We start from the raw sequence: 12098 nt of genomic DNA, 5'->3' as shown, positions 1-12098 counted from the left end.
AATGGTTATCCTGAGGCATTTCTGTCTGGGCCGGTGCCTAATTTAAACTGAGTCCCTGCTGTGAACTAAACATGTGTCAGTGTTAGTGGCTGGGATGGTACTTCTCATGCTGACCATGCTCAGGAGAGTATTGCTAAGCAGGAGGTAAAGACAAGCCCAGCATCAGGACAGGGGTGACCTGTGGATGGCTGCATACACAAAATCTTTCAAAAGATATCATTTTAACAAATTATAGCTAAAAACAAATCATATACTAAAAATCAAACATGTACAGTAACATATTTTATTTCAAAAACTAATTGTCCTGATTTTTTGAGTAGTGAATATAGAGGCAATTGCATAATAGCTCAAAATCAAGTCTTACTCTTGTATACTGTGTATGTGCAGGGGTTAGGGAAGTGTATGTGTGGGGTGGGCAGGGGCTGGATGTATGGGGTGGGTATGCATGTGGAGGAAGGTGAGGGGGCATGCCTGTGGCGGGGGAGGGCTCCTGCACACTAGGTCCTGGGAGTTGGATGGGGGTGAGGAGGGGCACACAGCAGAATTGGCCCAAGTGGTACCGTGCAGGTGTGGACCAACCCCCCTATTCGGCTCATGGCTGCTTCTGCAGCACTCTGCATGAGGCCAAGTCCCACCTGCAGTAGCCCATGCCATACTCCTGCCTGCACCTACCCAGTGCCTGCCAGATAGCACCACCCTGGCCCTGGCCCTGGCCCCTGCCAGAACACCCAGTTTTCCAGTGGGGCTGCTTCCGGTGCAGCTGCAGTTGCCTGGGTACAGCAGGTAGCGTGGGGAAGTGATAGTGGCAGGAGGAAAGGGCGGGGGGGCACATTCTGGGCACCACACACTTAGCCAGGTAGGGGGAAGCTGTAGCCAGGCAGCTTCTGCCCTAGCATGCAGGGCTCCAGCTCCAGCTCCCAGCTGCCCTGTGCAATAAGTAAATGAGTAGCCACCTGCAGGTGGCTGAGTGAGTGGAAGGAGATTGGGAGCGGGACCTGGAGCTGGAGTCCCGCTCAGTAGGGAAGGAGCCACACATCTGCAGCTTCCTTCCCCCTAGCTGACTGGATGGTGCCCCGCATGTGTCTCCATGGCTCCCATCGTTTTTCCATGCTACCCGCTGTGGTGCTGCAGATGCAGGAGTCTAGGGGAGCCAAGTAGTACCTAAATGACTGCAGCTACACCAGGAGGAGCCCCACCAGGAACCTGTGTGCTGGCTGCAGCCCATCGACGGGCATGGGTAGGTATGGTGCGGGTTGCCCCAGGCTAGAGAGGGCAGGGCTCAGCCCCATGCAAACTGCTGTGGGGGCAGCCATAGGCCAGATACAATTAGTTATGTTTAGAGTAAGAATTTAATCCATGTATGAAACTGCACGCCTGCAAATTACCTGACCCTAGAGGAATCTAGGTTGGTGCCTCTAGTTTGGACCTTAAACTTCTCTGTGGGCTGCACGAATGATACCAATACCCTGTATGTGGACAGGAATGCTTGGCAGATGCCTGGGTGTTTCTTAGCTAGGGAGGAGCAGCTGCAATGAGGCACCTGACCTATGTGAGACATGGCCAAGAAATACTTCCCTGTTTGTTTTGGAGCAAAGCAAACACTGAGCAAGGCCCTGGTATACATTCCTTATTCAGTAAAGGGAGCAGCAATTCAGGGCACAGATCAACAACCCTTGCTCCCCCCTACTATTTCAGTCCTGCCCCCCACCACCCCTGGCCTATTCCAGCAATGGATCCCCTTCAAAAGGCTGTGCTGGGTTTGTGTCATTTGGAGTGGCACTTAATTATCAGATAGATAAGCCTATACAGCAGGGGTGGGCAATTATTTTGGGTGGAGGGCCACTTAACCAGTTTTGGCAGGCTGTCGAGGGCTGCATGGGTAGCCCCGCCCCTTGACAGGTGCCCTGCCTCCCGGTCACCATCTTGGGACCCACGTCCCAATGTCCCAGGGCCAGCACCAGCAGGGCCCAAAGCAGGGCACAGGCTGGCAGGGGTCTGTGAAGCCAGGCTGGGCTGCACCAGCCGGGAGAGAGCGGAGCTGGTCTGGCTCCATAGAGCCCCTGCCAGCTGGGACCCTGTGCTCCTGCCAACCTGCTCTAGGCCCTGCCGGCACTGGCCCTGGGACACTAGTGTGGGCCCCATCTTCCCACTGGCTCCCATGCCCACTCACACCCAGTGTCCCCCAGCCCTGCAGTACAGGTGGTGGGCATTGCACAGCCCAGACCCCCTGCTCACTAGCAGAGAAGAAGCTGGTGCTGAGCACGGGGAAAAGTGGTCCGTCACTGGCCCCGTAGCCGGCGCTCCCTGCTGCAGGTGCTTGCAGCCCACACAGGGCTGTCTGGAGCAGGCACAGGCAGCCCCACATGGGCTGCAAGCAGCTACAGCACAGGGCCACTTTTCCCCATGCTCAGCACCAGCTTGTAACCCAGCCCTGCTGCCAGCCTGGGCTCCAAGCCGAACTTGCCCATCAGCCACAGCAGCTATGGCCCCCCCCACTTGCCACGCTGGGCAGTGTTGGCTGTTGCTGCCCACCTGGAGCTTGCGCACTGGGCAGCCCAAAGGTGGTGGTGGCAAATACTGCCCGGTGCAGCAAGCAGGAGGGCTGCAGCTGCTGTCACCATGCACAGCCCTGACGGGTGAGGCTGGAGCCAGCATGGGGCCCAGGCTGGCAGTGGGGCCAGGTTACAAAGTGGTGCTGAGCACGGGGAGGGGAAAAGTGGCCACTCATCTGCCCCGTGGCCGGCACCCTATGCTGTAGCCACTTGCAGCCTGCCTGGTGCTGCCTGTGCCTGCTTCAAACAGCCCCGCATGGGTTGCGAGCAGCTGCAGTGCGGGGCACAGGCCACAGGGTGGGGGAGCAGCCACTTTCCTCCGTGCTGGGAAGGAGCCTGGGAAAAGCTGAGCAAGGGGAAAAGTGGCCATCCCTCCACCCCGTGGCCGGTGCTCCCTGCTGCAGCCGCTCGCAGCCTGTGGGGCTGTCCAGAACAGGCACAGGCAGCCCTGTGTGGGCTGCAAGCAGCTGCAGTGTGGGGCACTGGCCATGGGGTGCGTGAGAGGCCACTTCCCCCTGCCTGTGCTCAGCTTTTCCCCAGGCCACTTTTCCCCAGGCTCCTTCCCTGCCCAGGGTCCTCCCCTGCCCTTCCCCCTTACCTGAGGTTCCGGCGCCACAGGGGCAGCCACGTGCTCCCAGGCCATAAGCCCCTGCTGGGGCTACCAGCTTGGGGGCAGGGCTGGGCCGGCCCTGCTGTTATGGGAGCCCGCCAGGCTTCCCCTATGTCCTACTGCCCTTGTTTCCTGTCATTTTTGACAGGAACCAAGGGAAGATAAATATTAATTTTTTAATTTTTTATGGGCCCTGTGGGCTGGATAGAACGGCCTCCAGCCCACAGGCCGTATTTTGCCCATCTCTGCTATACAGCTTTGTTTAGAAGTTACAGTGACACTATCAGAACTGGGCCTATGACAGTGAGTTGCTCTTCTGGGTTGGGTATAGAAAGCTCTCCCAATGTGTCATATACACAACAGAGAAGATTGACAAGAGCCACTGCACCTGCATTGCCCCTCTGCATACTCATTACCCACTGTTTGGCTATAGTTCGTCCTCCTTGGGACCATTTGCCCTGAGAAGACCCAAGATAATATCACGCCTGGAGACCTCCTGTAGCAACCATAGCAGAACAGTGCTGACCTGCAGCAGAGTATGTCTGACACAGGGCACCCAGCCAAGCATGACAAGCTGCCCCACCCTACCCAGCTCTCAACACAGCAGACGTTGTCCAAATAACTGGGTTTGTTGTGCGTTTGGTTGTCACCGTAGCACCCTGGGATTTCACAACCCTTGGTATACAAAGGCATAATCTCAGGGAGTCAGGGAAACGAGAAACCTATGGCCATTGCTCAAGGAAGGGCCTAGAGGGCTACAGAATGGGGAGAAGATGGGGTACCTGAAGTAGCACTCCACTAGGTGGCATGGGAGGCAAGTGGCACAAGTTTAAGGGCACCTGCAATTTTGTCATGCATGAAGGCAGTGCAGGACTGGCTGGCGCTTGAGGCCTCTCAGAACACGTCCCTCCGTGAGCTCTGGGCAATTGTCCATGAACGTCAGGGAACGGGAAGAGGAAGCAAATCCTCCAGATGGTCTTTTCTGCATTCTACATCCCCTGAGCTTCCTGCGGGTTTGCTAGGCCAATTCTGCTTTGCTGGGGGAGGGCAGAAGTCGGTTGTTGGCTCTGCAGTGTCTAGGGTGGGAGGAGGTTACCATGGGGACTCTGCTCCTGTAGTGCATGTTGCTACAAAACATAGTGTGTGTGTGTGTGTGTGTGTGTGTCTGTGTGTGTGTGTCTGTGTGTGTGTGCGTGGTGTATGCAATATGTATATAGTAACCTTGGCAACACCAAGGCCAGGAGGCTTTAATGTGGCTGAACAATGTCTGATGAATATCCTGAACTGGGCTGTGGTGCCGCTGTGTTTGCATGCTGAAGCAGGGTCTTGAAGTAGGGGAAATGGGACTGTAGAGGTAAGGACCCTCTGCAGCCATAGCCTGATCCACTGCCCTTGGGCTACCACTGCCCTTGCCCCACACTAGTCAGGCCCAATCCTGAAAGAAGAAAAGCACCATGGGAAGGATCCATATAGCTGGGCAGTGATTAGTGTGTGGTCTCTCTCCCTCCTCTGTTTTAGCCAAAGGGTGAAGGGGAAGCTCCCTCCAGTGAGAATCCCTATGATTGCTCTGTCAGGACCCATGGCAGAGGCAGGGTCCAGAAGCAACCACCAAAGTAAATTCGGTCAGTGCTTTAACAGGTAATTCTCTAAATGAAGGTGATGCATAGCTATACCTTCTCCAGACAGGTTTTTTCTGACCATACCAAGAAGCCAGGCTGTCCCTCAAGATGCTGCCAAGCAGGGAGCCCTACCCCAAGCTGGTGCAGAGCAAGGTCCCCCGCAGAGAAGGGAAGTAGGGAGGTTTAGATAGATGGAACAGACTAGGCACCATGATCCAATCAAGCAGGAGATTCTACTGTGGGAATGGACTGGTTTGTCATTCTCCACAGAGGGAAAAAAGCCCTTTTAAGGGCATTACTTTTAGCCTGAGGGAAGTATCCAAAGGGCAAGCTCACTTCCCAACCCTCGGCAAAGATCCCTGGAGCTGCCATAAGCTTGTCTACTTGATTTAGTTGTGGGGAAAAGGGGTCCTGGAGATGCCCTGCTTTGTGAGAAAGTGAAGAAGTGCAGTTCAAAGCCTGGTCTCCTGGTAAAACTAACAGAACCCAATCTGCATTAGCATCTGTGGTGTCTGTCCATTAAGAGCTAGCTTGTGATGCACTAAATTCATTTGCATGACAGCACATGGACACTACAAGGCACAACTGGGTCATAGGGACCTGAGGGCCCCCCTTTGGTCACATCAACACTATGGGCTGTGACTGCTCTGTTGGAATGAGTGCAGCTTGTACTTTCCATGTAAAACCAACCCTTTTCTGGGGACCTGGCTCACTCATCAGCATCAGAAAGGTGTCAGAGCAGAGACAGAAGAATAAAGCTTTTTGATCATCTCTCCCTGCTCTTTCTCTAGTTCTTTATGTAGGGGAGGAGAGAGTCCAGCTTGCTGGCTTCACGTTACAGAAATGAAGGCAGCACCATGGTAGGGAACCTAAAGTAGGTTTGTAATAGCTATTCATAGAAGAGGAAACAACTGATAGATGACCTGGCTGTCATCTGTATATAGCCCTCATTCCCATGTCCATCTGCTTCTGGCCTCCCATACTTGGCATTTCACTCTGCAGCTTCTCCCCAAAGTGTTTTCCTCATAAAAGCTGTTCTATTTATGGGTTTCTCTTGCTTGCACAGAAAGCCAACAAGGCTTGAAGCCTACTGGAAAAAGCTGGATAGGCTGAGGAGACTGCATTTCCCATGACACCAGCAACTTTTTGGGGCGGGGGGTAACCTCAGTACAATTGCAAAGGAGCTGAAAGCCAGACCCTTTCCATCCTCTTTTGGCAAGTCAAACCCTGCACTAAGAGTCCAGCTAAACATCTGTGATCACTGCCTCCCATCAGTAGAAACTGAACAGATTATACTCAGGTTCAGTAAATCAACATAATTCTCTTTTCCCAGGGAGCTAAGAGCTTCTTCTGTGTATTTACAGGGGGCAGGGGCCACCATGTGGAGTGTAGGTTTACAGTAGTTGGGAGCTGGGTACATTTGTGGACAGCAGGACCCAGTGGATAGAGGACAGCAGTGACAGCAGTGGGGGAGGGCTGGAGCTCTTGCCGCTTCCAAAGGGGACAAGAATGGCTAAGTGAGGAAAAGTTAGTTGAAGCTGGTAGATGCTGTAAAGGGTCTTTTGGTACTGGATGGGGACAACAATAGCTGCAGCCTGGGAAGAGGAAAGAGCTGGGTAATGAAAGGGAAAGAAGTGAAACAAAGACACTCTCAAGGCAACTGCTTGTCCCCCACCTCCCCTTCTCCCCCGCCCCCAGCATTAGCAGAACAGCTGGTAGATTCCTCGCAGCAGCTGAGAACAGCATGGGAAGGGAAGCAAAACAAAATGCTTAGCTTGGATGAGAGCCTTTGCATTTTCTGGGTAAACACTGAGCTTGCAGCAGGAGGCTGCCAGGCAAGGAAAGTTGCATGAAAAGGGCCTGGCTGGGTTGACCCCATTTCTAGTCATCTGCTGCACTTAGGACATGCCCCTCACTGTGGTATCTAGGCACCTTTCCCTGTCTGTTCCAGAGTTTTCTACAGCAGTCCTCACCTAGTGCCAGGAATTTGAGCTCTAACTGACCCCCGAAGGAAGCAGCAGCTTTCCTGAAAGGAACGCTCATTCCTGATGCTGTCACCCCAGTAGGACCAAAAGGCCACAAGGGCAGATCCTGATGTCTTTATTCTGCCTCCTTCATGTCACATTTATTCTGGTCCAGCTGTAACAGTGGTAGGCCTGAAGTGCTACCCCCTCCCTCAACTTCTCTGCTGAGGTGTCTGCTTCCTTCTAGCCAAGCAAAATCATTGCAATGGCTAGGGAGGTGCTGTGTGCAGGGCGTCATCCTCCTATGGAGACAGATAAGATTTAAGGGGCATCACCAGTCCCTAAAAGCACTGAGAGCCACCATCTGGCTGGGGAAGGAGGATAACCGGTACAGAAAAGGAAAAAGGGAAATGATTAGCAAAGGGCATAGAAAAGTTTATTGTAGACAGAGCTGATTAATGAGCTCCATACAAAGATTCAGAGAATATTGCTGCATGGTCAGAGGGAAAGTGATGAACTGTGGCTTGGTGATTCCTGCTAGAAAGGATTCGCCAGGCCTTTCTGGGCCAAGCTCAGCCTTCTGATCAACCCAAGCCCAATGTTAGCACAAGGGGAGTTTCACCTAGAGGACAGATTCATACAATGGCAAATAGCAGAAATGGGACAGCACTAGAAGGGCATGACCTAGTAATGAGACATCAGTGGTATGAGGACTTGGGCCCTCCTATCAGGCAGAACAGTTTCTGCAGGCCTAGAGGCATCATTTGTGCTACCAGCATGCTCAGAGGTCTGTGGTACCAGTCGTCAGAGGAAAGCTGTATTCTGAAAAGAGAACCCAGACATCACTCCCAGAGATTTAAGCATGGAAACTTCCCCTACCCTCCCACACAGCTCTCACAAACTCTGAGGGGCCAAACCTTCCCTATCCAGCTTCTTCACAAGGAGGTCGAGAGCATGCTTGAGATTTCTAGGCTCAACACGCCTTTCTCTTTTTCAAATATGCCCTAATAAATTTAATGGGGAACTGCTTTGGAAGTCACGATGGTGTCAGTCAGCCTGAGTGTCAGCTGGTGAAGAAACACCTTTTCCAGCTCCCTACAGCAATGTGCTAAGGTAAGCAGGCTATTCTGATCTACCACAGTAGTATGTACCCCTTGCCTCTGGTAGAGCAGCAGCATGTCTCACTTCAGCGTACGGTAAGTACATAGTTTGGGACACTCCACCCCAGCACCATGGCACCCCACTCTGAAGTACTTAGCTTACACCCTTATGTCCTAATGATGCCCGGTGGCATTTTCCCTTCCGGGAAGTCTGCTACTCTGAGCAAAGAGATGGGAATGGAATTGTTAACTTCTTGCTCTGCTGTAAGGCACATGCTCCAGACTCTGAAGCATGCAGCAACCATAAAGGTGATGTAACACGTCTTTTCATGCTACACAGCTAGGTCTGCTGGAACAGGGATGGCTTCAAGGAAAGTGAACCCAGCCAACTTGAAGATGAGTCACTGGAGTTGAGATCACAAAACAATCAACATGTCTGTAGAATGAGCAAATTCCTGTCTTCTCCCTTCAAGACAATGCGCTGAAGGTTATGGCTTTGCAAGGCTGATGTCTAGGCCGCTGTGGTGTTTGTCCTTATGTCCCACAAGTGTGGATCTGGCTTGTCTACATGCCGTTTGCTAGTACACTTCCTGTGGTGGGGCTCAGATGCACTCTCACTAGGCCGGGGCTCAGGTACAGGAGGCTCTCCACTGCTCTTGCTCACAAACACAGCTGGAATCTTAGAAACCAGTTCCAACTCCTGCTCTCCATCACCGAGTCGCTGGCAACTGTTCCTTTTGACTTTATGCCCAGAATATAGATTCTTCTTCCCATTACCAGGGGCCTGAGCTGTGGACAAGGGGTGATGGCGAGACTTGCTCACACTGTTCTTAGAAGTGCCATTAGGGGCAGCACTCCCCAGACGGGTCTGAGCCACAGGAATTTCATCCATGGATTCTGCAGACTCTGAGTGATAGTCAGCAGGAGGGCCCGCTGCCTGGACAGAACCAATGCAGTTGGAGGGCACGGCAGCTCTGGGTGGGAATGCTGGCAGTGAGTAATGAAGGCTGTGGGAGGATGAGGAGGATGAAGAGGTAGCAGTGGTGGCTGAAAATTCTGAAGGAAAAAAGAAAGGACAAAGAAAGCATCAGAAGACCCAGTGGTTTCTCTCCTCCCCAGAGAGCTCCAGAGGCAATTAAGTTCCCTGCCCCCCACCTCCCCCCAGAATTAGAGTTCACACACACTTGCAGCTTATGCAAAAGTAGATATAGGAAGATGGAAAAAAGCCGCATTCAGCCGTGAAAGAACACATATCTTGTACAGCACTGCCAATCCCACACCACCATTGACTTCCCTTTCTAAGGCAGGTTAAGTTCCACCAATCACTTTACACATCATATGTGTATGGAGAACATAGTTTCTCAACCCATGGTACGCATACCCCTGGGGGTACATGAGACACAGGAAGTGGTATGTGGATGCCAAAAACCCCCATAGCAAGGGGGTGCTGCCACCCCTCCCACCACTGCTGGATTAATGTCCAGCCATTCACCACCCACCCCTACCCAAGCTGGCCACAGGCTGTTGCAGGAGGGGAAGGGTGGGCACACATATACCCACGCACTCCCCACCGACCCAGCCACAGGCAGGTAAAGTTTCTTTCTTTATCCTGCCCCTGGGCTTCAAGGAGGGAGAGGGATGGCAGACCGAGACCCACACAGTGCAGGAGGGAGTGCGGTAGGGGCAGGGCACTGCCCTGCTCCCTCTTGCACTGTGGGGATTGCCCCAGGGCCCAGTTCACTACGTGCGGGAGAGAGCAGGCTGCTGCTGCAGGCTGGGGTTGGCAGCGGCACTGGGCTCTTCCTGGCTGTTGGGGTGGGCTGCAGTGATGGGAGGGGGGCTGCTGCCACCCCAAAATTCACCATAGCCCTCCCCAACCTGCCCCCCCAGCACTGCCACCAAATGGCAGGAAAAGCCTGGTGCCGCTGCTGGCCCTCACCTGTAGCCAGTCTGGGCTCTGGGCAGCTGCAGTGGGCAGGCTGCAGACAGCTGCACTGGTCTCCACAGTCCCGGCATCAGCTCTATGCTGGCAGCAACTGCATGCACGTCTCAGAGCAGAAAGCAGGGATAAGGTCCAAGGTAGCGCAATCCTCCCCAGCTCTCTGCTCTGAGGTGTACATGTAGTCGCCGGTATGGAGTGGATGCCAGGGCTGCCCAACCCCATCTGCTCCGAGGTGCTTGATGCCGGACCCCGGAGCAGCTCCTCGCAGCCAGCCCAGGCTCTGGGTAGCTGCTGCCAGTCACAGAGCCAGGCTGCTTGCAGCAGGGCTTGCAGCCTCCCAGCCACCTGCTGGGAACAACCCAGGCTCCATGGCTGGCAGCAGCTGCCTCCTTGTTTGTCTCTCTCACACCCTCTTTTCCTCTTTCTCTCTCTCGCCCAGGGGCGACGCGAAGGGGGTGCACGTGCATCACCTGAGAGTGCTAGTGCACCCCCTGCCAGGCTGCACTCCCTGTTTAGCCAGCAAGTAGGGGGGCAGGCGGGAGCACCAGCAAAAGCAGCTGCACCACTTTCAGAAGGCCACTTTTCCTCTCTCTCTCTCTCGCCCGCTCTTCCTCTCTCTCTCACCCACTTTTCCTCTCAAAACTATGGCAAAAAATTTGGTGTGCCATGCATTGCACAGCGCTTTAAATTCCCCAGTAATAATTTGAGAAAATTTAAATTTCCCCAGTAATGATAACTGGGTTCAGCCCTCCTAGCTTTGGCCAACATCACCTCTAGCCCAGGTACATACTTGAGTTGTGCACCCCTGGTGTAAAAGGTGGTAACCCTACCCACACCAGCTCAGACATCTGTCTTCTCATAGTCTTATATACACAGCCCTTCTTCCAACACATGGCACACGTTATTCTGTAAATATAAAATCCCCTGGAAAATTGAGTGTTGGGGTACTTATTAAAAATTTCAGAAGTTAGGGGGTACTTGCTACCTAAAAGGTTGAGAAACACTGCTATATCCTACAGCTGGGAAGTGCAATCAGGAAAGATAATAGCAGGTAGGCCTTGCCTTGGTGTGTTCTAATATCTAACATTGGCACCTTCAGGAAACCTGTCATGCAAAAAGAAGAAACTCTGAGGCTGCAGGTCTCCACAGCCTCATGTATATATTGACTGAGAAGATCTACTGGCTCTTCTCAGAGGACTGAGAGGAGAGAGGCAAAAGCACCAGTTTAATGTCAGAAATTCACAAACTTTTCAAGGGACTAAGGGGGAGGGGGAGGTGGTATTTGCTGCTGCTGCTGCTATCCGGAGCCTCCCCTTGAGCCCACAAAGGGTAGAGTCCTTTCTACAGTTGAATGCCCAGGGTATATTTCTTCCTCTAACTAGACATGTCCCCCACCAAGATCCAGGGAGATGGGACAACAAGTTCTCTATCCTTGGTGCTGTTTTCAGTCTGGAAATCTCTCTCCCTCTAAACTCTTAAGGACAGCCATGTGGAAAGGGACAGAGGAAACACACTGGACCCACTCGTGGGGAAGCAGGGAAGGTGAGGGCAGAAGAAAAAAGCAGCAAAGATGTGGATGTATGTACATAATGGGGTCCTACCCCATTACTAAAAGGGGGGCAGCCCAGGGGTTACTGGCCCTCCCCAACCCCTGGGACAAGCAAACACAGGAAGAGAGCCCTGAAACAAAATAGCCACCCAACCCAGGTGGAAGTAGTAACTGACAGACCTGGGGTGGAAGTGGAGGATCAGGTGACCCAGGAAGGGACTTACAAGCACAAGCCCCAAGGCAGTGGGACAGTTTGGCCATAGAAGCTGTAGGAGGCAGAACTCCAGGCAGAAGCCAGGCCAGGAAGCCCAGAAGAAGGACTTGGAGCCTCACTGGAAGTGAAGGAAACCCTGTATCTTGAATCAGGAACAGATAAGTAACTTGGGCCCTTTGGGTTAGAGCTTCCACAGGGCAAGATTAACCCCAGGAAGGGAACCTTTGAGTTTGGACCAGAAACTCATGTTTTTGGGTTTTGTTTATACTGGAGGACTGGATTGTGGCTGTAGAGGTGGAGGAGACCACTAAGCAGAGTGTGCTTAGTGCAGGGACACTCTAGATCAGGGGTGGGCAAAATGCAGCCTGCAGACCAGATGTGGCCCGCCAGACCATTCCATCTGGCCTGTGGGGCCCCTAAAAAATTTAGAAAATTAATATTAATCTGCCTTGGGCTGCCTGTCACGTGGTCCTTGATGGCTTGCCAAAACTCAGTAAGCAGCACTCTGCCCAAAATAACTGCCCGCCCCTGCCCTACATCCTAGGTGC

General features: G+C 53.0%; 1 protein-coding gene across 8 annotated transcripts in view; it reads right to left on the bottom strand.

Annotated features, from left to right (window-relative positions):
- Nucleotides 1–7159: 7159 nt before the first annotated feature.
- The window catches only part of ZDHHC1 (zDHHC palmitoyltransferase 1), a 55367-nt gene continuing 50428 nt past the window's right edge, over nucleotides 7160–12098 (bottom strand). For all 8 annotated transcript variants that reach the window (XM_090062836.1, XM_090062838.1, XM_090062837.1 and 5 more), the window contains one exon: nucleotides 7160–8901. In XM_090062836.1, coding sequence (XP_089918962.1) covers nucleotides 8357–8901 — 545 coding nt within the window. In that variant the 3' untranslated portion in view covers nucleotides 7160–8356. The remainder of the gene's footprint in view (nucleotides 8902–12098) is intronic.

The sequence above is a fragment of the Crocodylus siamensis genome, chromosome 9 (genome assembly GCF_052110815.1).
Source record: "Crocodylus siamensis isolate JL-2025a chromosome 9, ASM5211081v1, whole genome shotgun sequence".
NCBI classification, from domain to species: Eukaryota; Metazoa; Chordata; order Crocodylia; family Crocodylidae; genus Crocodylus; species Crocodylus siamensis.
Note: the sequence above shows the minus strand (reverse complement) of the source record. Positions and strands in the feature narration are given on the sequence as shown.